The 27,532-nt window shown below is 44.3% G+C and overlaps 1 protein-coding gene across 1 annotated transcript in view; it reads right to left on the bottom strand.

Moving 5' to 3' along the window:
• The window catches only part of hpse2 (heparanase 2), a 301,179-nt gene that overhangs the window by 68,885 nt on the left and 204,762 nt on the right, over positions 1–27,532 (bottom strand). The window contains exons 5-7 of the mRNA XM_048609227.1: positions 21,497–21,590; positions 13,957–14,063; positions 2,471–2,585 (exon numbers count right to left, since the gene is read on the bottom strand). Coding sequence (XP_048465184.1) covers positions 2,471–2,585; positions 13,957–14,063; positions 21,497–21,590 — 316 coding nt within the window. The remainder of the gene's footprint in view (positions 1–2,470; positions 2,586–13,956; positions 14,064–21,496; positions 21,591–27,532) is intronic.

The following is a 27,532-nucleotide window of genomic DNA, read 5'->3' as shown; positions in this document are numbered from 1 at the left end:
CTCCGCTTGGTTTCCCCGATGTAGAGGAAGCCACACCGGGTACAGCGGATGCAGTATACCACATTGGCAGATGTGCAGGTGAACATCTGCTTGATGTGGAAAGTCTTCTTGGGGCCTGGGATGGGGGTGAGGGAGGAGGTATGGGGGCAGGTGTAGCACTTCCTGCGGTTGCAGGGAAAAGTGCCGGGTGTGGTGGAGCTGGAGGGGAGTGTGGAGCGGACAAGGGAGTCACGGAGAGAGTTGTCCCTCCGGAAAGCAGATAAAGGTGGGGAGGGAAAGATGTCTTTGGTGGTGGGGTCGGATTGCAGATGGCGGAAGTGTCGGAGGATGATGCGTTGGATCCGGAGGTTGGTGGGGTGGTACGTGAGGACGAGGGGGATTCTTTTTTGGTTCTTATTGCGTGGACGGGGTGTGAGGGATGAGGTGCGGGAGATGTGGGAGACACGGTTGAGGGCGTTCTCGACCACCGAGGAGGGGAAGTTACGGTCCTTGAAAAACGAGGACAACTGAGATGTACGGGAGTGGAATGCCTCATCCTGGGAGCAGATGCGGCGGAGGCGAAGGAATTGGGAATAGGGGATAGCATTTTTGCAGGAAGGTGGGTGGGAGGAGGAGTATTCTAGGTAGCTGTGGGAGTCGGTGGGCTTGAAATGAATATCGGTTTCGAGGTGGTTGCCCGATATGGAGACAGAGAGGTCCAGGAAGGGGAGAGAGGTGTTAGAGATGGTCCAGGTAAACTTAAGGTTGGGGTGGAAGGTGTTAGTGAAGTGTATGAACTGTTCGAGCTCCTCGTGGGAGCACGAGGCGGCGCCGATACAGTCATCAATGTAACGGAGGAAGAGGTGGGGTTTAGGGCCGGTGTAGGTATGGAAGAGGGATTGTTCCACGTAACCTACAAAGAGGCAGGCGTAGCTTGGGCCCATGCGGGTACCCATGGCTACCCCCTTTGTCTGTAGGAAGTGGGAGGAATTGAAAGAGAAGTTGTTGAGTGTGAGGACGAGTTCGGCTAAGCGGATGAGGGTATCAGTGGAGGGGGACTGGTCGGGCCTGCGGGACAGGAAGAAGCGGAGGGCCTTAAGGCCATCTGCATGGGGAATGCAGGTGTAGAGGGACTGGACGTCCATGGTAAAGATGAGGTGTTGGGGACCGGGGAATTGGAAGTTCTGGAGGAGGTGGAGGGCGTGGGTGGTGTCACGGACATAGGTAGGGAGTTCCTGGACCAAGGGGGAGAAAATATATGGATCTTGTTTATAGGATTCAGTCAGGTCTGTAGATTCTCCCTAAATCACATGATTGTACATTCGACTTCCTCTCTAAAGGCCAAACAAGAAGATCCAGGCTGTTATGTTGGTACTGTAGCGAGGAAATCAATGTTGTGTTGAAATGTTAAACTGAGAGCCCATTTGCTCCCTCGGGAGGCCCTTAAACATCCATTGGCGCGATATCGAAGAGGAGCATGGGATATCTTCCCAATGCTTGGTCAATATTTATCCCTCAATCAACACCACGAAAGAATATCTCAGTGTGACTTCATCACTGTTTGTGTACAAATTGACTGCCTTATTTACAACAACAACCACACTTCATCAGCTCAAGAGCATTTTGGGACATCCCAAGATTATGCCAGGTGCTATATAAAGGCTGCACTTTCTTTCCTACATGGTGCCATATATGTATTTGTCCTGCTGCCCTGCCTTTGGTTGGAAACAATTGGATTGTCCAATCTATGAACTTTTCCGCCTTGTGAAAGATGCCGAAGGATTTGTAGGTAGGTTCACTCTATGTGGAAATAGCATGAGGGGTTGCAATTCCTCCTGCTCTCCTCCACACCAGCACAATGCCGAAAATATAATTCTGAATTTCACTTGGGGATTTGGCTTTTTATCCCAGAAATTTACAATTACTCAGAACAATTGCACCTTTTATTGATATTTCACTGTTGGTTTTTCATCAGAATTTGATAATTTTGGAATAAGAGAGGAGTTGAAAGAATTCCACATAGTTTCCATTACTCTTGGAGAGTTTTGAGGACTAAAGAATTCATACTGGGCTGGGATTTCCTCTAAGCTATACAGATTTACATCTACTAAATGGATTATGGGGGGACAGAGTGGTAATGTCACTGGAGTAGTCATCCAGAGGCCCAGTGTTCTGGGAACATGGGTTCAAATCTCACCACAGCAGATGGTGAAACTTGAACTCAGTTAAAAGTCAGCCTCAAGTTGACTGTATGAGTATTGTTGTAAAAGCCTATCTGGTTTGCTAATGTACTTTAGGGAATGAAATCTGTTGTCCTTACCTGTAAGGACATGGTCTTGTGTAATGGGCTCAGTTGCTTATTTCTGCTCTTATGTCTTTTGATCTTACACGTGAGAGAATGGGACTATAGCAACTTTTTCTTTCTGACTCCTACATCCTTTAAGTTTCTAAAGAGTGACATTGTAAGAAGAGAAGATGTCTCAAAGCTTACCGGTAGGGGGTTGAAGTTCTGATCCACAAGGTGATTATATCCATGGTCAAAGAAGGAATTACGGATCACAACATCTATCCCTTGCTTGGCTGACATTCCCAGCGTATTTAACCACCTGTAGGAATAGAAGCAGAGAAAGTTCGTCCTTGCCTGTGGCAGTGCACTGCGGGAGACAGACTCACGATAAAGATACAGCAACTACCACAGATAATGGGCTTCAGACAATAAACCCTGTTCGAAATGAACCACACAGGAATCTGGAGAAATATCTGCTACACATTTTCCACTTAATTCAGAGCCCACTCAATTGTGTAACAGAGTGTGGGAAGAATTGTCCTATTTTCAGTTGAAGTGTTTTGTCGAATGAGTTTTGTGGTGCTTGGCCCAAAATTAGGTGGAGCAGCTTTTACAGAATCAGAGAATCACAGAAGGAGGCCATTCAGCCCATGCACTGGTTCTATCCCCTAGTACCAATCTCCTGCCTTTTCCCCTTAACTGTACGCACTATTTCCATCCAACCCCCTCTTTAACTGATGTTTTACTTGAACCTGCCTCCACTACATTTCCAGGCAGAGCATTCTAGGCCCTAATTACTTGCTGTGTGAACAAGTAATTTATTTCTCACATCATCCTTGCTTTGTTTGTATATCACGTTAAATCTACCCCACTCTTGTTTTTGTTCTTTTTACGAGTGGGAACAGCTTCTCCCTATCTACTCTGTCCCACCCCGGTCATAATTTTGAAAACCTCTGTCAGATCTTTTCTGTGCCTTCTTCTCTCCAAGGAGAACAGTTCCAACTTCTTCAATCTATCTTCATCACTGAAGTTCCTCATTCCTGGAATCATCCTTGTAAACAGCTTCTGCACTCTCTCACATTAATTCTTCACTGCGGCTGGGCTCCTGGTTACCTTTCTTGGGCATTGAGTAGCCACAGAGAAGGAAATGTTTGGTCTGGTACTTACCCCACTGCCACCATATTTAAAGTCCACCTATGCACCACTCACAACACAGCAAGCTAGGAGCTGGCCATCATACTGTAGTGTTGACCATTGACTTGTATGGATAATCTTATTCAGGACAGTCAGCATGACTTTCTGTGGGGGAAGTCTTGCCTCAGAAATTGCTTGAGTTTTTTGAGGAAGTGATGAAAATGATTGATGAGGATAGGATGTTGGTGGAGACTTTACTGAAATATTTGACAAGGTCCTCATGGTAGGTTGGTCCAGAAGATCAAATTCCATGGAATCCATGGTGAGTTGGCAAGTTGGATATTAAATTAAGTTCTGAGGAAGGGTCACCGCACCCCAAACGTTAACTCTGTTTTTTCCTTCACAGATGCTGCCAGACCTGCTGAGCTTTTCCAGCAACTTCTGTTTTTGTTCTAAATTGGTTTGGTTACGGAAGACAGAGGGTAGTCATGGAGGGGTGTTTTTCTGACTAGAAATCTACAATCAGTGGTGCTCCACAAGGACCAGCGCTGGGACCTCTGTTGTTTGTAATATATGTAAATGGTTTGGATAAAAATGTGGGTGGTCTGATTAGTAGATTTGTAGAGGACATGAAAATTGTGGCAGTTATGGATAGTGAGAAAGGATATCAAACAATAGAGCAAGATATAGATTCCCAGATGGAATATTGGTTGGAAAATTAGTAGATGGAGTTTAATCCAGACAAGTGTGAGGTGATGCATTTTGGGAGGCCAAATGCATGGGGAAAGCATACAGTAAATGGCAGGACCCTTAAGAGCATTGATATACAGAGGTATCTTGGAGTGCAAGGCCATAGCTCCCTGAAAGTGGCAACGTAAGTGGATAAGGTGGTAAAGAAGGCATATGGTTTGCTTATCATCTGTTGGGACATGGAGTATGAAAATTGACAAGTCATGTTGCTGCTATATAAGACTTTGCACAGGTCATATGTGGAGTATTGTGTACAGTTCTGGTCGTCATCTGTAGGAAGGATGTGAGGCTTTGCAGAGGGTCCAGAAGAGGTTTACCAGGATATTGCCTGGATTGGAGCATATTAGCTATAAGAGAATGGGCAAACTTGGACTGTTTTCACCAGGAGCCATCAGAGGCTGGGCGTGGGGGCGACCTGATAGAAGTATATAAAATTATGAGAGGCATGAATAGGATGGATTGTCAGAGTCTTTTCCCCAAGATGGAAATGTCAAATACTATGGGGCATAGGTTTAAGGTGAGAGAGGGAAAGTTTAAAGAGATGTGTGAGGAAGGTATTTTACGCAGAAGGTAATAGGGGCCTGGAACACGCTGCCGGGGGAGGGTAGAAGCAGATATGATAACAAAGTTTAAGAGACATTCAGACAGACACATGAACAGGCAGGGAATAGAGGGATAGGGACCATGGGCAGGCGGGTGGGATTGGGTTAGAATGGTATCATGATTGACACAGACATGGTGGGCTGAAGGGCCTGTGAAATAACTCCACAGAGGCTGGCATCCCATCACGAAGTCATCCTTTATTTACACGCAGAGAGTCCTTGGCACTGATCCAGCTCTCTCAGAACCACCTCTCAGAGTGAAGAGGATGTCTGACACTGCCGTTTTTTTATCTGTCAGCCAAGGCTCCCTGATTGGACCCGATTACCATCCCCAACCAGGGAGCTCATATTCTATGTGTCCACCTGGCTGACCTCTTTACAATCACTTCATCCCTCCCTGTCTGAGTCCAAGGAGATAGGCCGGCTCTTTTTTTTATATAGCTCCTCCTGGGACGTTTTAGCACTGCATCAGGTTCCTCCAACTCTGCACCTGATATGGGTGATGTGTCATACACGTTAACTCGCCTTTTGTGTGCAGAGTGTCTCTCAAGAAATTCGTTGTCTTCTTCAGACAGCAAAGGCATTGAGGCAGTGACATCTGCCATGTCTACCTCAGATTCTGAGGTACCTTTAACACTTGATGGAGAGAGAGAACCCATGGGTTCTGGAACAGTTGGAAAGGTTGCCGTGGAGCTAGGCACATTTTGCTCCCACACCATTTGTGAGTTTGAAGCTTTCATATGGTCCACATGCTTGGTCAGGACCGTCACGCCTACCCAAACTTTATATATCACTGAACATGACTTCACATCAACCATGCCTTCTACCCATGCAGGCCCATTCCCGTAGTTCCTACAGCAAACTTTGTCCCCTGAAATAAACTGTCTCTCTTGCTTAGAGGAATCTTGTGTCCAGCACTGGCATTCCTGATACCATTTTACCCTGCCTCCCAGTCCAGGAAGATTAGATTTAACCTGGTGCAGAGTCTTCTCCCTATTATAACTCAACTGGAGCTATCCCTGTAGTTGCATGACTGGTGGTCCTGTAATCAAATAGCTACCAGGACAGTTTGGTATCTAGTGAAGCTGTAGGCTGTTTCTTTAAGCCTGAGTTCAAAATCTGGCCTGCTCTTTCTGCCAGATAATGGATGGTATAGAGCTGTCCTTATATGTCGAATACCATTCAACTTTAGGAAATACTCAAATTCCCTACTGGTAAACAATGGCCAGTTACCTGAGACCAACACTTCAAGGAGTATGTGTAGAGCAAAACATATGCGCAGTTTCTCTCTTGTCATCCCCATGTTTGGCGAACGAACTCCATGTACATCCACATGGGCATCCACAATGGCTAAGAACATTGAACCTATGAAAGAACCTGCATAGTCAACATGTAACCGAGTCCATTCCCATGAAGGTGGGGGAGGGGTTTGCAGTTATTTTTGTCCTTGTTGGCACTCTGGGCATTGCCCCATCAATGTGGCTATGCCTGCAGCTGATCTGAACACCAGACATAACTTCTCGCCAACATCTTCATTTTGGAAACCCTTGGATGATCCTGGTGGAGTTCAGCCAGTATCTGGTGGCGACCGTTACTCAGGACAATCACTCTTGCCCCCCACAATAATACGCCGTCTTCTACTATGATCTGGTCGCTCGGACTCCATAAGATTTTAATTCCAGTTGTGCCGACCCTTTGGCATCCCCATCACCGGCAGCTGTTTCAATTTTGCCAGGATTGGATCTTTCTGCATCCAAAGTCTGATATTCTCAGCTGTCACTGGAAGTGTGCCCATAAAATTTAAAATCATTACAGACTCTTCCAGTGGCGTTTGCTACCTGGCCTCCCAGATGGCGTTCCAACTTATAATTATACGCACTTTGTATTAGAGCCCACTGCTGAGTGTAGCCTGAACCTATGAGTGGCACTGCCTTGTTCACTTTAAGTCGACCTACCAGGGATTTGTGATCAGTTATTATTACACATTTACATGCATAAAGATATTGGGAGAACTTCCTGACTCGAAGTGTGACCGCCAAACCTTCCTTCTCTATCTGGGCATATTGAAGCTCTGCATTAGCTAAAATTCTGGATGCGTATGCTATTGAGCGTTCCTCTCCACTGAGCCACCCATGAGCTGATACTACCCAATGCTTTACAGAGAGGCCTCGCCTGTCAATACCAGATCTCACTTGAGATCTTAGTGAGGATGGCAGCTGTTTCTTCACTTCCCTGAAAGCTATGGCTTGGCTCTGCGACCATTTCCAAGGCTGACCCTTTATTAAGAATTGAAGCAAAGGTACAAGATGGAGGCCAGATTATGTATGAACTTTCCGTAATAATTCACCAACCCACTCAAGGAAAGACCTAAGCTCCAGTGCAGACGTGGGAGCTGGGGCACCTTCGATTGCCCTCACTTTATCTTCCAACAGGTTGTAACCCAGTCTTGTTGAAGTTGCTGCCCAAGTAGGTCACTTTGGGTGCCTGGAACACACATTTTCCCTTTTAAGGCAAATACCCGCCTGGGAGAAACATCTAAGGACTATGTCCGGGTTCTCTAAATGCTCCTTATTGGTCTTCCCTATTATTAGCATGTCATCCAGATAAATGGCAATCTGGGTTAGACCTTGTAAAATGTTCTCTATCGTCAGCTGAAAAATTCCCAGTACCCCAAACGGCAGTTTCATACATTGGTATGAGCCCTTATGTGTTTTATTTGTAGCACATTTCTGGGAATCCTCATCTGACCACAATTGTAAGTACACATGGCTCATGTCCAACTTCATGAAGGACAGCCCTTCTGGCAGCTTTGTGTATAAATCCTCGATGTAAGGGATTGGATATTTGTCCAGCTGCGTGAAACGGTTTGCCATTTGTTTAAAATCCTCACAAAGATAAACCGATCCTTCAGGCTTCACAATCAGTACGACCGGTGCTGCCCATTCTACAAACTGTGTACTAGTTTGATGATTCCTTCGCTCTCCAGCCTCCTGATTTCAGCCTCTACTTTTGCATGTAAGGTGAATGGAACTGGGCAGGACTTGCAGAATCAGGCGGGTCCACAAGCAGCCCAGAAGAATTACTCCTTGCTTCTCATCTGCCCCAATGTCAATTGCCCAGAAAAACATAACACATTCTTTCCACATACTGGGCCCAGTCTTCGACAGCATGATCGAACGAGTCGAGCTTCCCGAATGATGGTATGATGCCAGAAATGCTTACTGCAACTCAAAGACGACTGTTGCAAACAAATTTCTTCAGGGTGTACTTTTCTCTCGTCGCCACTGAAATAATTCCACCGAGGATGGTATCCCATCACCAAGTCACCCTTTATTTACACGTGCAGAGTCCTTGACAGCTCCGTCAGAGCCAGATCTCAGAGTGAACAGGATATCTGACCCTCCTGATCTTATCAGCCAGGGCTCCCTGATTGGGGATGTTAACTTGGTCCAATCAGGGAACTCGTATTCTATGAGGCTGACCTCATCACAATCACTGCAGCCTGTTCCTGTGCTGGACTGTTCAATGTAAAACATGTGCTATGTCCATGTTATTCCCAAACCCATGGCCCAGAGGAAAGGAAAGGAAAGATTGCTCTCTACCTCCCAGACTGGCACAAGGTGCTGGAGAGCAGGGCACTTCTTCTACCAGCTGACTGCCTCAGGGGCCTTGCAACCAGACATAGTCAGTGTGGGCACAGAGTGCAGCCTGGTTCAGTGCTGTGTCCGAGGTGAATCAGGACACTTAGCAGTGCAAGAAGAAGGTCAATGGTCTTCTGAACTCCATAAGAGCAAGTGTCAACTCCTTCTCTGTGCCACCGTTCTCTCACACTTTCAACACTCTCTCTAACTCTGTCACTACGCACTCCTCTCTTTGAGGCTAACAGACTACAGCTCTCACTATCGCCTGTGTTCTGTCCACTCAATGACTCTCACCCACCTCAGTCTCCAACAACCACAAACATTTCCTTCGACCGAATACCATGGCTGAGCCAACTGGAGAACAGTTAAGATTGAGCTATATTGCTATGGATCTAGAAGCACCAGGCAACGACAGAGAATTCTGTCTGTAAACGTGAATCAGACGGGTTTTCATTCAACAACTTGTGTGTTCACCATTACTGATTTTCAGCTTCCTAATTCCTGATTTATTTTGTGTGTATTCCCCAACTTCCCTGCTGAGTTTTAAACTCCAGTCTCAAGATCATTTAGCATCGACCTTTAATGTTATTAGTCCAGTAACATAGCCACTGTACTACCACACACCTGATCAGATTTGATTAAAGTTAAACAGGTTTAAGCAATTCATGACTTTATAGCCATATACATCACTGCTTGAGTTATAAAGGCTGGAAGGTCCCAGGCTTAATGGTCTGTCTGTGTTCAGTTAGCAGATGTCAATCAGCTTAGCAACAGGGGGTGTTATTATTGTCTCAATGACCTTGTATTCAGGGATAATTAGATGGGGTTCCCATTACTGGCCAAGACTGTTGGTAGGTAGGGGTATTAGGGTATGGAATATAAACTGGGTTGCTGACATTAAGCCCCTGGGGGGGGTTTAGCCATGATCTAATTGAGTGGGAGCTTAGCATTAAATGCTGAATGACTTATTTTGAGGGACTACTGCTGGAAATTGTGCCTTGACATCTAAACCCCTTTCCCGAAACTGGCTCAATGTTTGTTGCTTCAGCCCGAGATTGTGGAACTGGCATTAATGGTGACAAAAGCAGTTAGCAACTGATGTATGAAGAAACAGATCTGTAGTTTGATTTCAATGTCAAAGCGCTATTTGCCCAAACCTGCCTTTGGAATGCACTGTTCATGTTTTTAATTTCTCCAATACTCTCAACAATGGATTCCAAAATAACGTCATTAAAGCAAAAACAAAAAAGAACCGCCAACAAATCACAGATTTCCCTCTCTTTCTGTAGGGATTACCAAAATCTCTAACCAACTCTGTTCATACGTTAGGAACAAATTACTGCAGATGCTGGAACCTGTACTGAAAACAACAAGTGCTGGAGATCACAGCAGGTCAGGCAGCACCCATGGAGAGAGAGCAAGCTAACGTTTTGAGTCCAGATGACTCTTCACCAGAGCTCTGATGTGGGAGTTGGTTAGCCAAGTTGGCTAGCTGGTTGCGTTGTGATGCCAACAGTGTGGGTGCAATCCCTGTACCACCTGAGGTTACCGTGATGGAAATCCCTCAGCCTGAGATGTGGTCACCCTCAGGTCAGCATCAGTCATCGCTCTTGCTCTCTTCCTAATGAAAGAGCAGCCCTATGTCCAGCAGATCTATGACAATTTTTTACTCAGGCTTGTCACACATTGAGAAGCTATTGGATTGGTGGTAAAAACTCAACTGGTTCACTAATGTCCTTTCGCAAACTGACACCCACATCCCAAGAACTGATGCATAAAGTACCTCATTAGTACCAAGCAATGGATCACACCTCCCGTGTCCTTTCTATCCCAGACAAAGCTAGTTATTTAAGTTTGTTGTTGTTTGAGCCTGTGTAAATAGCCCACCAACAGTATTGCAGTCAGACAGAGATATTTACTAAACATTGTCCAAAAAGTCATTTATTGTTCAGCACCTCAAATCATAGAATCCCTACAATGTAGCAAAGAGGCTATTCATCCCACAGTGACCCTCTGAAGAGCATCCTGCTCAGACTGATCCCATCCCTTTAACACCTCACCATTTCCCATGTCTAACCCACCTAGCCTGCACATTCTTGGACACTATGGGGCAATTTAGCATGGCCAATCCACCTGACCTGCACATCTTTGGACTGTGGGAGGAAACAAGAGCACCCAGAGGAAACCCACGCAGACGTGGGGAGAACATGAAAACACCACACATACGGTCACCTGAGGGTGGAATTGAACCTGGGTGCTGGGCGCTGTAAGGCAGCATTGTTAACCACTAAGCCACCATGCCAAGATTTTGCCGCTGTATTTAACAAAAGGGCAGTCTTTTAAAGAGTCTTTTAAAGATTAATAAATGCGCTTGGCAAACATACTTTTTTAGAGTCCAGAAAACCCGAACCCACTACACATTTTTGCTGACAAGAGCAGAAAGCGATGACGTATTTTGAGAGTGACAGGATGCGGGGAAATGGAGAGAGTAAGGTAACGTGTGGCGAACTGGACTTCTCTTCAAAAGAGTTAGTGCAATTTCAAAGTACTGGACAGTCTCCGTCTGCGCCGAACTATTCAATTCCATTTCTTCCTTTACGCTGTGTAAGCAAATGAGGAAAAGAGGCCCAGCCAGCATCAGGTCCTTGCCGTAAGGATGAAAACTGAGAGATTGCCTGCTGGTTGTGATTGTGAACACTGGAGCTCCTTTGACATGGCTCAGATTGTTTTTTAGCTTTTCAGAGCATCCTGGCATCCAGTTCACGTTCAGGTCCAATCGCGACACAACAAAGTCTGTCCGACAATGACTCTTTTCAACAAACGCTGAAGGGAACTGTAATGTGGTCACCGCTGACCAGAGTTACCCACTAGCCTGCCCCTGCACTGCACGCCACACAGACTGAGAATGAAAGACTATCGCATACAATAACAAGTTACATAAAAACAGGGGATTGCTTACCTCAGTTAGCTGGACGGCTGACTTACAATGCAGCATGAAGCCAGCAACATCAATTCAGCTCCTGAACCCTCTCTAACTGCCCTGAGGGCATTTAAGAGTTAACCACATTGGTGTGGGTCTGTAGTTACATATAGGCCAGACCTGGTAGCTTCCCTAAAGGGTATTAATGAACAAGATGGGGTTCTTCCAACAATGATCATCATTATTCACTTCTAAACCTCTCCCCTCCCTGAGGCACGATGTCCCTTCAGTTAAACCACCACCAGTTGTCTCTCTCTAATGAGACAGCTGTCCCATGACCTGCTAAGACTATAGTGACTTTATCTTTTTATGAAAGATCAATTTCAATCCTTAGAAAAATTGATAAAATATAGATTCCCACGGGATATAGAAGAATAATTTCACAGAATTACTCTGCTCGATGAAAAACCTCCATCACATTCTGTCTGCATCTTTCGGATTGTTGACCTACCATGTTCTCACAGTGGCAAATACTTTGCAATAATCCTCGTGATCTGACGCTCATTCCTGTTCCTGACCTCCAGTTTTCTAAATATGTTTTATTAACCAGCACCAGATTTGGCCACATAGAGTCATAGAGTCATACAGCATGGAAACAGACCTTTCAGGCCAATCAGTCCATGCTGAACATCATCCCAAACCTAACCTGCCCCACCTGCCTGCTCCTGGCCCATATCCCGCCAAACCTTTCCTATTCATGTACTTATCCAAATGTCTTTTAAATGTCATAATAAAACATCCACTCCTTCCTCAGAAAGTTAATTCCACACGCGATCCACCCTCTGTGTAAAAACTTTGCCCCTCATGTCTTTTTCAAATCTCTCTTCCTCTCACCTTAAAAATGTGCCCCCTGGTCTTCAAATTTATCTGTGTCTCGCACCATTGCCTTTGTTATACTGTAACAACTTTGCTGGGAAGCCTCCTCAGGGCTTGGCTAAATTAGAGAGGCTGAGTGGCCTGCTCCCAATCCAAACTCATGTTTGTACATAAAGCCAACACTTTCAATGTAGCCCTGATGGCATAGAGAGAGCAGGCGTCAGAAACATCAAACCTTACACTTCATTGGTTCCCGCAGAGAACACTGGGAATGTTCTCGAATTCATTCACAAGACATGGGCATCGCTGGCTAGGCCAGCATTTATTGCCCATCCGTCATTGTCCACAGAGCAGTTCAAAGTCAAACACATTGGTGTGGGTCTGGAGTCACATGTAAGCCAGACTTCCTTCCCTAAAGGGTATTAGTGAACCAGATGGGTTTTGCTCCCAACAATGACCATCATTATACTCTTAATTCCAGTTTTCATTGATTTCAAATTTCACCATCTGCCACATTGGGATTTGAACCCAGGTCCCCAGGATATTACCTGGATCTCTGGATTGTCAGTAGGCTATCATCTCACCTGAAACTTGCCACCACAGGAAATAGTTAGGGTGGGGATGGGATAGCAGAGATGAATTTGAAGGATAGAGGGATGAGATAGAGTCATACAGCATGGAAATAGAAGGAGGATATTATTAAACTGGAGCATGTTCAGAAAAGATTTACCAGAATGTTACTGGGAATGAAGGGTTTGAGATATAAAAATAAACTGAAAAGGCTGGGACTTTTTCACTGGAGCATGGCAGGTTGAGGGGTGACCTTGCAAAGGTTTATAAAATCATGAAGGGCACAGGTAAGGTGAATGACAAGGTCTTTTCCCAAAGGCGGGGATTTCAAGACTAGGGGGCAAGGAAAGGAGAAAGGCTTAAAAAGGACATGAGGAACAACTATTTTACACAGAGAATGGTTACTGGATGGAATGAACTTCCAGAGGAAGTGGTGACTGCAGGTACAATTACAAGGTTTGGAAGACATTTGGATAAGTTCATCAATAGGAAAGGTTTAGAGGAATATAGGCCAAGGTAGGACTAGCTTAGTTTGGGAACAAGGTTGGCATGGACTAGTTGGACCGCTAGTTAATTGGGAGCAGGATAGTGTCAGTATAGACCAGGTGGGCTAAATGTTTGTATCGTGTGTGTAGAGCATGAAGTAGCTAGTTTTTTTTGGTGGTAAGATTTGCAGATTGGGTTCGTTTATGAGATCAGATTACTATATTTCTTGCATATGTACTGCCCATTGCCCTCAGTGGGAGGGGATGGCCTAGTGGTATTATTGCTGGACTGTTAATCCAGTGACCCAGATGACGTTCCGGGGAACCCGGGTTTGAATCCCGCCATGGCAGATGAATTCAATAAATATCTGGAATTAAGAATCTAATGATGACAATGAATCCATTGCCAATTGTTGGGGTAAAACCCATCTGTTACACTAATATCCTTTAGAGAAGGAAACTGCCATCCTTACCTGGTCCGGCCTACATGTGACTCCAGACCTGCAGCAATGTGACTGACTCTTAACTGCCCTCTGGGCAATTAGGGATGGGCAATAAATGCTGACCATTCAGCAATGCCCTCATCCCGTGAATGAATAAAGGAAGAAAAAAAACTCACCGTTGGCACACTATTTGATGAAATTTATCCAATTAATGCCTACACACAACAATCCCTGGTCAAAGCATTCAAGTGTACCCAGGAGATACTTACAGAAACCCTGCTGCGTAGGTATCCGAAAGATTGGTAGTTCCTCCAGCCCATGCTGGCCCTACTCCCCCAAGCCACACCTTTTTCCCTGGTACATGAGAGTTGACCACCTGTTGGAGGGAAATAATTTTTGGTGCATTAAAAGGAGCAGGATTTAAATGCGCTACACAGATTGAACAATGGAGATCAATTGGCTGAATGCTGCAGCAAGAGAGTCGGCATCATCTATCTCTCATTTATTGAGTATGTCACATTACTGTCTACCAACTTTTTTTTAGCAATTCGTTGCAAATAACAAGGGAGTCATGGTGGAAAATGTAGAGTTGATGTTACAGTTAGATCCACCAGGATCGCAGCGAATGGCAACACAAGCTCGAGAGGCTGAATGGCCTATTCAATTTTTAAAAAATCATTCATGATGTGAGTGTCTCCGGCTCGGCCAAGATTTATTGCCTTATCGGTAAACGTATTGTGCAGAGAGCAGATAAGCTCATGTTGCTGAGGAGCTTTTTCTGAAGAAGGGTCTAGGCCTGAAACGTCAGCCTTCCTGCTCCTCTGATGTTGCTTGGCCTGCTGTGTTCATCCAGCTCTACACCTTGTTATCTCTTAAGCTCATGTTGCTGTTGTTCTGGAGTCACACGTAGACCAGACCAGGTAAGGATGGCAGCTTCCTTCCCTGGGTATTAATAAACCAGTTGAGGGTTTTTTTTCCCAAACAACAGTTTCATGGCCATCATTAGACTTTTAATTCAAGATTTATTATTGAACTCAAGTTCTTCCAGGGCAGGATTCAAATCTTGAGCCCCCAGAACATTTCTTGGGTTTCCAAGTTAATATTCTAGTGATAATACCCCTAATCACATCCCTCAGGATCTTACACATTTCAGCTAAGTCACCTTTGACTCTTCTAAATTCCAGAGGATAGAGGCCCAGCCTGTCTAGCCTCTCCTCACAAGGCAATCTGCTCATTCCAGGTATTAAGCCTAATAAACCTTCTCTGAACTGTTTCCAATGCATTAACACCCTTCAGTAAGTACGGTGAGCAACAATGTACAGAATACTCCAGTTGCAATGAGTGAAACTTGAGCAGGGGAATTGAAGCCAAGTGCATTTTCCCTTTCCTTAATTCCTGCCCCTCCCACAGGCCCAGCCACCCCCTTACTGGGACTTTGAGATTGTTGGATTCCCGTTCTTTCTCAGTCTCTCCTTCCTGAGATTTATAGACTCTGAGGTACCAACCACAACTGAGCAAATCACTGACTGGTGGGATGCTACAGTATCTTTATGCCTTTCCACAGATGCAAAGTTTCAGCCTACCAATGAATATAAGAGGCATACAGCACACAGAGACTGTGAGTTGTGGGTGCCTTTCATTTAGTACAGGTTAGGAAAATAAACTCAGAAGTGAGTAAGAAATGACCAGGAGCTCAGTGATTAGGAACTGAGACACCATTTGTTTTGATTCACTGGAAACCGTGCTCAGAATCTTTTGACTCACTGGAGGTCTAGCGCATGCTGTTCAGCTTTTAAAAACAACCACATTGAGCCAGTCACACATCAACTTATTTTGACTGTTTCTCTTAACATTACATTCTTAGCCACAGCAGGAGAGGTCTGTTACATCAGATGCCCTGTAGTAACCGTTAATAACAAGAGATTCTTTTTTTTTCGGAAAGAAACCTATCAAAGCCATCCCACTAAATTCTTAGGCAGTTGTAAACTTGTTTCTAAAACTCCCTAACTTCTATAAAATCTTAGCAGGCACCATTGACGGGAGGCTTGCACATACGGAACACTTGCAAATTTTTAGGAGCAATGTATTTGTATATAGTGGGGCAGCTGGCTTGCCATTGTCATGTGACTTCCGTCCCTTCTATAACCTGCTCTCACTTTAGTTTGTTGCAGTCATTAAATGTAATTTTTGAAACACAGCCCATGGTTGAGCTGCTGACCTCCGGTCATACCAAATTTCACCAGCCCTTGACTGTTCCTGCCTTGTCCTGTTCTCTTGCAATCATCATTCCTTCTTCCTCTCTGCCACTGACATTTAGACTCACTGCCCCATTACCTTTTGAGTGGCACAGTGGTTAGCACCGCTGCCTCACATCGCCAGGGACCCATGTTCAATCCCACCCTCGGGCAACTGTGTGTGGAGTTTGCACATTCTCCCACTGTCTGAATGGGTTTCTTCCCAGGTCCAAAGATGTGCAGGTTAGGGTGGATTGGCCATGGTAAATTGCCCGTAGTGTCCAGGGATGTGCGGGCTAAGCAGGTTAGCCAGGGAAATGCAGGGTTACAGGGAAGGGGTGTGTCTGGGTTGGATGCTCTTCAGAGTGTTGGTGTGCATTTGATGGGCTGAATGGCCTGCTTCCACACTGTAGGAATTCTGTAATTCTATTTGTTTCTGGTCAGCACTTAAAATCTGTGCAACTCCCTCATCCCTCTCCTTTAATGACAACTTTTCAACACCTAAGTCTGGCATCTTCTAATCACTGCTCCTAACTCAAGTCTTCCTTAACATAGAGTCCTTCAAAATAGACAGCAAGAGTTTTTAACAGGTATTTGAAAAGGAAAAGAGTAGAGTGTGTTCTGGGCTGTGCAGAGATACAAAGTGGAGTCATACCAGACCCGAAATGTTAACTCAGTTTCTCTTTCCCACAGACGCTGCCAGACCTGTTGAGTTTCTCCAGCACTTTCTGTTTTTATTATAAATGATGTGTGTGTTGGTCCTCTAAAGACTGAGAATGAAGAGTTAACTGATAATAGGGAATGGCAGTTGAACTGAACAAATATTATGCTTCTGTCTTCTCTGTGGAGAAATCAAAGAGTATTCCAGAAAAGGCTGTAGATGAGGAAGGCAGCAAGGAATTTGGTGAAATTATAATCTCCAGGACAGCAGTACTGAGCAAATTGAGGGAGCTGCATGCTGAGTGTCCCCTAGGTCCAGATACAACCATAAGATACGGGAGCAGAATTAGGTCAAGCAGCCCAATGATTCTGCTATGCCATTAGATCATGGTTGAAATATTTCTCAATCCCATTCTCCTGTCTTCTTCATGGCCAATCGTAATCCCAAACTAAACTAGTCCCACCTGCCTGTTCCTGGCCCATATCCCTCCAAACCTTTCCTATTCATGTATCTATCCAAATGTCTTTTGAACATTGTACTTGTATCTGCAGCCACCACTTCCTCAGGAAGTTCATTCCACAAGCGAACCACCCTCTGTGTAAAAAAATTGCTTCTCATATTTTTTTAAAATCTGTCTCCTCTCACCTTAAAAATGTGCTCCCTTGTCATGAAATTCCCCCTCCTAGGGAAAAGACGACTTCTATTAAGTCTATCTACACCTCTCATTATTTTATAAACTTCTATCAGGCCACCTCTCAACCTCGTATGCTCCAGTGAAAGAAGTCCCAGCCTATCCAGCATTTCCCTGTAACTCAAATCATCCATACCCAGCAACATCCTGGTAAATCTCTTCTGAACCCTCTCCGGCTTAATAATATCCTTGCTATAACTGGGTGACCAGAAATTCTATTCTATGTTTTTGTTTGTTGTTGAATTTGGTGGATTCTCCTGTTATTTTGAACAATGACTATTTGACAAGTAGACAGATTGTTTGGTATCATCTCAAATGTGATGCTCTAACCAAGTCCTGGTTTGCAGATATGAAATCATTGTTGGAGGGGAAGGTTGAAGGCACTGGCACTGTTCTCCCTGATCCTAGATGGACCTGACTCTGCTCTCTTCAGACATTGAGATTGCTTGATGATAGAGGCATTTCTATTTGTCCTGGGTGTTTCTTCCTTCTTTTGCTGGGATCCAACTTCCAGACTCTGAAATTGGCATTTAGAATGTCTTTGTACCTGAGTTTGGGGTTCCTGTTGTATGGGTTCCTCAGCTCTGTAGGCTGTAGAGTACGGCCTTTGGTAGGTGAGAATCCTCCTTGTGAACGACATGGTTAACCAAGCACACCCGAGCTCTGCTGAGCATGCTCCCAATATCGGGTATGCAGCCCCTTGCATCTCATGTTTGAAATCTGACCCATCCCTTGACATACCTTAAGCAGTGAAGGTGGAATGCTTTTGACGTCTTGATGAGTTGCATGGCGTTTGTTCAAGGCTCACGGATATAGAGAAATGACCTGACGACTGCTACGTGGTAGACTTTGGTCTTTTTTTTGACAAATTCCATGCACTCACCACAGTCTGTGGGTTCACCATGCAACGTGTTGCCTTTGGAGATGACGCACTCTAAGTAGCAGAGCTTCTGAACTGTGTCAAGGGCTGTGTTTTTTTATCTCCCTCACCTCCTTTAATATCCTCTAGAAACTTCACTCTTTGTCCAAACTTTAGACCATCTGACTTAATCTGATTCCGTGTCAAAGTTTGATAATTCTTCTGTTAAGTGCTTCAGGGCAATTTACAATGTTCGAGGCTCCTTATAAATGCGAGTAATTGTTATTGCATTTGGATAGGATATAGTGAAGATAAAAGACAGATCAAACTAAAATGATGAATTATTACATGATTGCTGCTCTATTTATGGACTAGTTAGGGATGAAACGCAAAGTGAAACATGCTTCTGCTTTCGAATAGGCAAGACTAAAATAATGAATGGTAGGTAACTCCCTCATGAACACCATAGTGTGAATGAGTTACAAAGACACGGCTACACCACAAGCCAATAGAGGGCACTGCAGTCAATTTAATGACCATTGGAGGTGACAGATTAGTGAACTATTTCCTCTCAGTGTAACACCACACTGTGTGATGCTCTATAAAAATATTTTACATTGAATATCACAGAACTATACACAGGGTTTTAGCAGAGAACATCAGTCTAGTGAATCTCTTCCTTCATTACTATAATAAAATTCCCTGTCTTAAATGAAACACTTCAACAATGCAGGAAGTGTGAATTGTGAAGCTACCATACACCAAGAGGAAAGGTCACCTTGAGGGAAAGGAGCAAAGCTTCAGGCTGATCCTTAGTTTCAGGGGGAGAAGGTGTCAATTATTGTTCCCTGCAGTTGCATTTTTTTTATTCACTTGTGGGATATGGGCATCTCTGGCTGGGTCACCATTTACTTCCTGTCCCTAGTTGCCCCTTGAGAAGGTGGGGGTGAGCTGCCTTCTTGAACTGCTGCAGCCCATGTGCTGTAGGTCGACCCGCAATGCCCTTAGGAAGAGATTTTGACCCAGCGACAGTGAAGGAAGGGCAATATATTTCCAAGTCAGGATGGTGAGTGGCTTGGAGGGGAACTGACAGGTGGTGGTATTCCCATGTATCTGCTGCTCTGGTCCTTCGAGATGGAAGTTGTCATGGCTTTAAAAGGTGCTGTCCAAGGATCTTTGGTGAATTTCTACAGTACATCTTATAGATAGTACACACTGCTGCTACTGAGCGTTGGTGGTGGGGGGAGTGAATGCTTGTGGATGTGGTGCCAGTCAAGCGGGCTGCTTTGTCCTGGATGGTGTCAAGCTTCTTGAGTGTTGTTGGGGCTGCACTCATCCAGGCACATGGGGAGTATTCCATCACACTCAATAGGAGCCTACAGTTAGTTTTCCCATGCTCAGCAACAAAGAACAATCCTAAAAGTCCTGGCTCTCTCAGAAATTGAAATGCAGTTGACCATCTGATTTCTGCCGATGTTGCTGAATTGCCAGACTTGCTGGATGACTGGAGACCTCTTGTGTTCCCACAGCCTTTTTGACAACGCATTAGTAAAGTCTACCAGGCTGTCTGATACAGGCCACAAAATATACATCAGTTTCAATGAGAACCATAAGGACACAGAGTGTTTAAAGTGAATTGCATTAGTAGTTGCAGAGGAATATATTTGCACATTTAAAGGAAAAAGTGGGACTAGCTGTATTTCTGTTGCCAACATGATTTGTAACCATTTTACTCTATTACATAATCCCATGGTTATAAAGATATACACAATGCTGCACTTCACTAACATTCCTGATTAAATTGGTGAGCATTTGCAGCACAGTAGCACAGCTGTATTGTTAACTAGACTAGTGATCTATTGTCACAGAGACATAGAGATGTACAGCACAGAAACAGACCCTTCGGTCCAACTCATCCATGCTGACCAGATATCCTACATTAATCTAGTCTCATTTGCCAGCATTTGGCGCATATCCCTCTAAACACTTCCTTATCATATACCCATTCAGATGCCTTTTAAATGTTGTAATTGTACCAGCCTCCATCACTTCCTCTGGCAGTTCATTTCATATATACACCACCCTCTGTGTGAAAAAGTTGCCCCTTTGGTCCTTTTTAAATTTTTCCCCTCTCATCTTAAGCCTATGCCCTCTAATCTTGGACTCCCATACCCCAGGGAAAGGACCTTGGCTATTCACCCTCTCCATGCCCCTCATGATTTTATAAACCTCAATAAGGTCAACCTTCAGCCTCCAACGTTCCAGCCTATTCAGCTTCTCCCTATAGCTCAAACCCTCCAGTCCCAGCAACATCCTTGTAAATCTTTTCTGAACCTTTTCAAGTTTATTCCAAAAGTGGCCTAACCAATGTCCTGTACAGCTGCAACGTGACCTCCCAACTCAATGAACTGGCCAATAAAAACAAGCGTACCAATCCTAAATGAATAGTCCAGCGACTGAATTATCTTAGAATCCCTACAGTGTGGAAACAGTCCACACCAACCTATAGAGCATCCCACCCAGACCCATTCCCCCTATAACCCACCTAATCTACACATCCCTGGACACTATGGGAAATTTAACACGGCCAATCCACTCAACCAGCACATCTTTGGACTGTGGGAGGAAACCGGAGCACCCAGAGGAAACCCACTCAGACACAGGGAGAATGTGCAAACTCCACACAGACAGTCACCCAAGGGTGTAATCAAACTCAGGTCCCTGGTGCTGTGAGGCAGCAGTGCTAACCACTGAGCCAACATGCTGCCAAACGTTCGTTCAAATCTCACCACAATGATGAAGGAATATAAACTTAAGTAATAAAACTTGAACTTGAAACTATTGTCATTAATAACGATCAAACACAACTAGATTGTTGTAAAAAGCCGTCTGATTCACCTCCGTCCTTCAGGGAAGAAAATTTGCTGACCTGGCCCAATCTGGTCTATACGTGACTCCAGACCCACAGCAATGTGGTTGACTTTAAACTTCCCTCCGAAATGGTCCGGCAAGATCCTCAGCTTGTTTTGAATTGCTACAGCGAAAAAATATTTTGTGTGTCCCTACACCACGTGAACTGCAGCATTTTGAATAAAGTCACTCCCAACGCTTCCTCAGAGGCAATTAGGGACAAACAATAAATGCTATCCTTTACAATGCTGTTCATATCTTAACAAGGCATTTCAAAAAAATGGATTGAATGTGAAGCTTTAACAAGCAAACACCATCAGAAATTCATGTAACCTTTCTTAGATCCAGACAGATCTCCAGGCCAGGAGACAGGCTGAAATGTCACTCAGTTTGATTGCTCTTGTCTGGGGTTTACTGGGTGTCAAAGATAACTAAAAGAAGTGAAGAAACTCACCCTGTGCACCTTGGCAATCTGATCTGACAAAGTGTCCAGCAAGCGGGTTTTCATAAAATCAGCCACATTTGCGGTCTGGTCATCAATGTAGTAACTGCAACAGGTACACAGCAAGAAATATTAGCAAAGTGACTGATCACTGTCCAGATCCACTCAGAAACAAGGGAGTTGCTCCTCCTTCATGATTAAACAAGACTGTAGTGATTGGACATTGCATCATTCTACAAGAACTACATGCTGACTTCAGTCATAGAGTTTTTACAGGATAGTAGATATCCACTCTCCACTCCAGTTCTCTGCACTGAAATCCAGTCACCCACCCTTATATAACCTTGGTCACTTATTTCCCTCAAGTGACCATTCAATATCCTTCTCAAACCAGTCTTAGTCTCCAGTTCTCCCAATCTCCGATGCAGTGAGTTCCAGCTTATTGCCATTCTTGCCACAAATGTGAAATGCTTCACATGTCATCTCCGTTAACATTTTTTTTGTTGCTTTCTCATATTCCTGCCCCTGTGTTTTTCTGAAAATCTGAAATCTGTGTCCCACAGCCTTTGGCTATCAGCTAAGGGGAACAACTTTTCTTTTTACAGCCTGTCTAAACATGTAATAAAAATGTTCATCTCTGCCAGATCTACCATTTGTGAGCTGCCCAACTTGCTTGCCCGATGGGCTAGTTGAAGACTTGACTTCCACTTTCAGACTCACATATAAAGGCCCTTGGGGCAGCATGTTGGCTCAGTGGTTAACACTGTTGCCTTGAAGTGCCAGGGACCCGGGTTTGATTTCAGCCTCAGGTGACTGTCTATTTGGAGTTTGCACATTCTCCCCACAGTCCGAAGATGTGCAGATTAGGTGGAATGGTCATGCTAAATTGCCCATAGTGTGCAGGCTAAGTGGGTTAGCCATGGGAAATGCAGGGTTACAAGGATAGGGTAGGGGAGTGGGTCTGGATGGGATGCTTTTCAGATAGTCAGGATGGGCTGAATGGCCTGCTTCCACACTGTAGGGATTCTATGAAACCTTCAGAAATAAAGTCTTGCTACAGATAGTACTCTTTGCACAGTTTCCAAAATCATGCTGGTGGCAGAAGCCATTAAAGGCACAGTAAAGGTTATGCTAAATCACTGCTATGTTCTGCTTCATATTTCATCTCTGTTAACATGTTTTTAACAGGAATGGAGAAATGAAAGCATTGAACATTCTGTGCCTGACTCTGAGTCAGAAGGCTGTGGGGTTGAAACCCCATTATAGAAGTTTGAGCACAAATTTGACACTTGAGTGCGGAATTGACAGAAGGCTGCATTTTCTGAGGTGCTGTAACAATAAAACCAGGCTGCCTTGTGCTCTCTCAGCTGGACACAGAAGATCCGTGATGCTGCTTTCAAGAAAAGCTAGGAAGGTCTCCTGGAATCCAACACCAGAAAAACATGATTGGCTCTCTTCTCTTTTTCGTTCTTTGTGGAAGCTAGTTGTCAAAAATTGGCACTTCCAAGATCACAATATTTTGAAAGTATTTACGTGGCTGTAAAGTGTTTTGGGGCATCTATCATGACATAGCATCATTCCATTTAGAATCCCTTTAGTGTGGAAGCAGGCCATTCAGCCCATTGAGTCCACACTGACCCTCTGAACAGCACCCGTGACCTATCCCATTCTTGTAACTCTGAATTTCCCATGGAGAACCCACCTAGCCTGCACATCCCTGGACACAATGGGCAACTGAGCATGGCCAATCCATGTAACCTGCACATCTTTTGACTGTGGGAGGAAACCAGACCACCCGGAGGAAACCCATGCAAACATAGGGAGAATGTGCAAACTCTACACAGTTGCCCAAGGGTGGAATCAAACCCAGATCCCTGGTGATGTGATGCAGCAGTGCTAACCACTGAGTCACCGGGCACCCCAATTTAAATCTGAGATGGGCAGCATCACCCCTAGGTTCTTACAAAGTGTTCACAGCACAGATTCAGGCCATTCAGGCCAACTATCTAGTGCTGATAGTCTGAATGAGCCTTCTCACACCCATCATCATCAAGATCGACCAACATATCCTTCTACTTTTTCATCCTTCATATCTCGCTTATCCTTAAATGCATTTATGCCTCACCTTAACCATTCCCTGTGGTTATACGTTTCTTTTTATTCCAACTCTCGTACAGACATTTCTACTGAATCTCCTCATGGATTTAGCAGTGACTTGTCTTACTTTCATACCTACCCAGTTCTGGTCTTGCTGACATAGCTTGTCCATAACTTTCTTACCAAACCCAAAAACTTGAAGAACTCTATTTTGTCACTCCATTAACAGAAAAGATCCACAGCTTATCCAATCTTTCCTGACAGGGAGAACTTTTTGGTAGCATTCTGGTAATTTTATTTTCACTTTCTTTGGTGCCTCTCTATACTTTTCATACAATGGTGACCAGAGTTTAACACAAATTGAACCTCGCTGCTTTTCTATTCTATCCCTCTATAAATGAACTCCAGAGATGTTTTGCTTTTAAGCTTTTTTATTGCCTTATTAAAATACATTCTTATGCTGTGTGTCTCTCCACACTTTAATCCCTCAGTTCCTCTCTACCCCATTGAGATACTTGGCTCCCAGAGAATCTGTGATCTCTTAATTCCCCTTAAAAAAAATCACTTCACACTTGTCTGCATCAAAGTGAATTTTCCAATTACACGATTATTCTAAGAATTTATTAATGTCTTCCCTCAGTTTGCTGCACTAACTTGTATCAACAACATCTTAGCTTTGCTGTTGAGATTGGTAATGGTTTCATTACACCATGATTGATGCCAACATCAAGTAGGTACTGAGACAAAAATGCTAGAATTCTTTATTTGTTTTAAAAAAAGATCAGTACTGACACATTTGTCAAAAACACATGCTGAAATTGAACCGTTGGCAATGATAGTTGGGTATTTACAATTCTCCATCTATCAACAGGCCTCTCAATTGAACAGTAGCCAGTTTAGTTATGAATTCCTGTGCCCTCTAGCATATACTACATTCCTGGAGTTTACTGTGTCTTGTTCCATTATTGGCTCACAGATCTGGTGTTGACATGTCTATTGATGGCTTGTTTATGAATCTTGAAAGACAAGTAAAGGAAGCCTTTATTTAGGCCTCAGGAGGAAATTCTTAACCAAAGCAAATTGTTCAGCAATAAGTAATTGACTAAGAGGGATGAGGTTGGATAGAACACAGGGAAATACTCCAGAACTCAGTAGTAATTTCACAGGAACCAGCAACAAGAACAAACTAACCAGTTCTGTCAAGAATTACAAACTGGCTAACTGAGGGACAACAATCTCAGTGCCTTTACCTGGTTACCATTGTCCAGCTTCCTGACCAGCTCATGCCACTCAGGCAGAAGCCAACTAAACGTCTACCAGTCAACAGATTGGGATGCAAACAAGGACAGAAGCTTTTCTCTTCATTTCCCACCTCAAACTCAATGCCCAACCTGGTACCAAAATCAACACTTCTTTTCTCCTCTTGTCACTTCATCCCAATCAGGTCATTATTTTACATGATAATGAGGGCCATCAGTACAGCAATCCTGAATCTTATAGTTTTTGCATTCATAATGAATAAGGAGAGAAAATAAGGTACCGCTGCTGTTGGGATCAGCTGACACTTCAACAAGCAGAGAGATTCTGAGGCAGAGAAGTGTTCATGGGAGTGGGTATTGCTGTCTGGGCCAACATTTATTGCCCCTTCCTAGTTGCCCTTGAGAAGATGGTGGTGAGCTATTTTTTGATTGTGCCATAGAACAGTGGCTTTGTACACATTTCACTGTACTCCTGCATTCCTGTACCTGAGCACACGTGACAATAAAATCTAACTCTAAGTCTAATTCTTGAACCACTGCAGTCCATGTGCTGTAGGTAGACCCGCCATGCCATTAGGGAGGGAATTCCAGGATTTTGTCCCAGACACAGTGAAGGGACGGTGATATATTTCCAAGTCAGGATGGTGAGTGACTTGGAGGGGAACTTGGAGGGGGTATCTGCTGCCCTTGTCCATCTAGATGGGAGTGGTCGTGGGTTTGGAAGGTGCTGTCTGAGAATCTTTGGTGAATTCCTGCAGCGTACCTCTAGATAGTACACACTGCTGCTACTGAGCGTCGGTAGTGGAATAATCATTGTTGCAGCTGGGAAAAAGGTTTAGCAGCAGTTACTTGTTTATTTTTGACATTCTCAAACTGACTTGCGGCAGCATGAGACCTTTGGGAGGTTTTAACTCCAGCTCATGAGGACTCCTCAGAAGAAAATGTGGATGTTCTTATGTCATAAATGAGAGACAGTGCATCAGAGGGTGAGAGAAAGGACACTGAGCTTTATAAAGAGGACATATTTCATCAGTTATGATTCCCCCTCCCTCACAATGACCAGAGAAATATAGACATAGAAAATAGGAGCGGGACTAGGCCATTCAGCCCTTCGAACCTGCTTCGCCACTCAATAGCAGATCGTCCATCTCTATTCCTGCTTTCTGCCCATACCCTTTGATTGCTTTAGCCCTAAGACCTATGTTTAACACTTTCTTTAAACGTTCAATGTTTTGTCCTCAACCATATCCTGTGCCAGCACAGAAAGGCAACACCATTTCAATAGGCCTTCTGTCTGGTCATTGATATTGGCACAGAGCTTTTCATCAAATAGGCAACAGGGGAAGCTCTGCTAGGGTCCTGCAGACATGCGTATCCTCCATGCTGTACTCACAGAGATAACACAGTGTCTAAGGTCAGGATCAGGCAGTGACAAGGGGCACTCCCAGCCTACTGTATGGACATTGTCTGATCACTGACACCCATTGCAGGAGGGCTGAGGAACTCATCGACATGGGAAGCTATCACTGTGTTATGGCAGCTTTCCTTGCCTTATCAAGACACCAAAGTGGCTTTAGAAACTTATAGAAATAATCACAGACGTGTAGAAAATAGGAACAGGAGTAGGCCATTCGGCCCCAAAGCCGGTTCTGCCATTCAATGGCTGATCATCCATCTCAGTACTCTTTCTCCCTACACCCTTTTAGCCCTAAGAAATATATCTGACTCCTACTTGAAAACACTCAATGTTTTGGCCTCAACTGCTCTCTCCCTTTTTTACTTGAGAGGGAAGTAATTCCCTGATTGTAAATGACAACAGGTGAATACAAGATAGGCTGGGCATTGTCGCATTGTATTAATCTTTCGGAATATGGCCCTCTCTGATCTTGCTCCAAGGAAGATAAGCAATCTTTGCATGTCTTGTGGGTCATCCAACCCAGCTCTGCTGTCATTTTTTTTATAAACCCTGTGTTAAACATATAGAACGGTACAGGAACAAGCCCTTTGGCCTACCATGTCTGTGCTAACTATGATGCCATTCTAAACTAATCCCATCTGCCTGCACATGGTCCACATCCCTCTATTCTCTGCCTGCTCCCATGTCTGTCTGAATGCCTGTTAAACATTGCTAATGTATTTCCTTCTGTCACCTCCCCTGGCAGCGCATTCTAGGCACAAACCACCCTCTTTGTAAAATACTTTCCTCACACATCTCTACTAAACTTTCCCCCGCTTACCTTAAACCTATGTCCCATAGTATTTGACTTTTCCACCCTGGGAATAAGACTTCAGCTACTCACCCTATCCATGCCTCTCAAAATTATATTATAAAGTTCAATCAGGTCACACCAAAGCCTCCACATCTCTCCTATCGCCTGGAGACCAGAACTGCACACAATACTCCAAACGTGGCCTAACTAAAGTCTTATATAACAACATGACTTGCCAACTTTTATACTCAATGCCCCTACTGATGAGTTTGTTACGTGAGTTCCCTAAAACTGTACTTCCCCTTGCTGTGCATCTGTTCCATGTAGCAGGAGGCTAGTAACATGTGATAGTAGGAACTGCAAATGCTGGAGAATCCGAGACAACAAGGTGTAGGGCTGGATGAACACAGCAGGCCAAGCAGCATCATAGGAGCAGAGAGGCTGACGTTTCGGGCCTAGACCCTTCATCAGAAACGTCAGCC

Source organism: Rhincodon typus, chromosome 20 (genome assembly GCF_021869965.1).
Source record: "Rhincodon typus isolate 14 chromosome 20, sRhiTyp1.1, whole genome shotgun sequence".
NCBI lineage: Eukaryota > Metazoa > Chordata > Chondrichthyes > Orectolobiformes > Rhincodontidae > Rhincodon > Rhincodon typus.
Note: the sequence above shows the minus strand (reverse complement) of the source record. Positions and strands in the feature narration are given on the sequence as shown.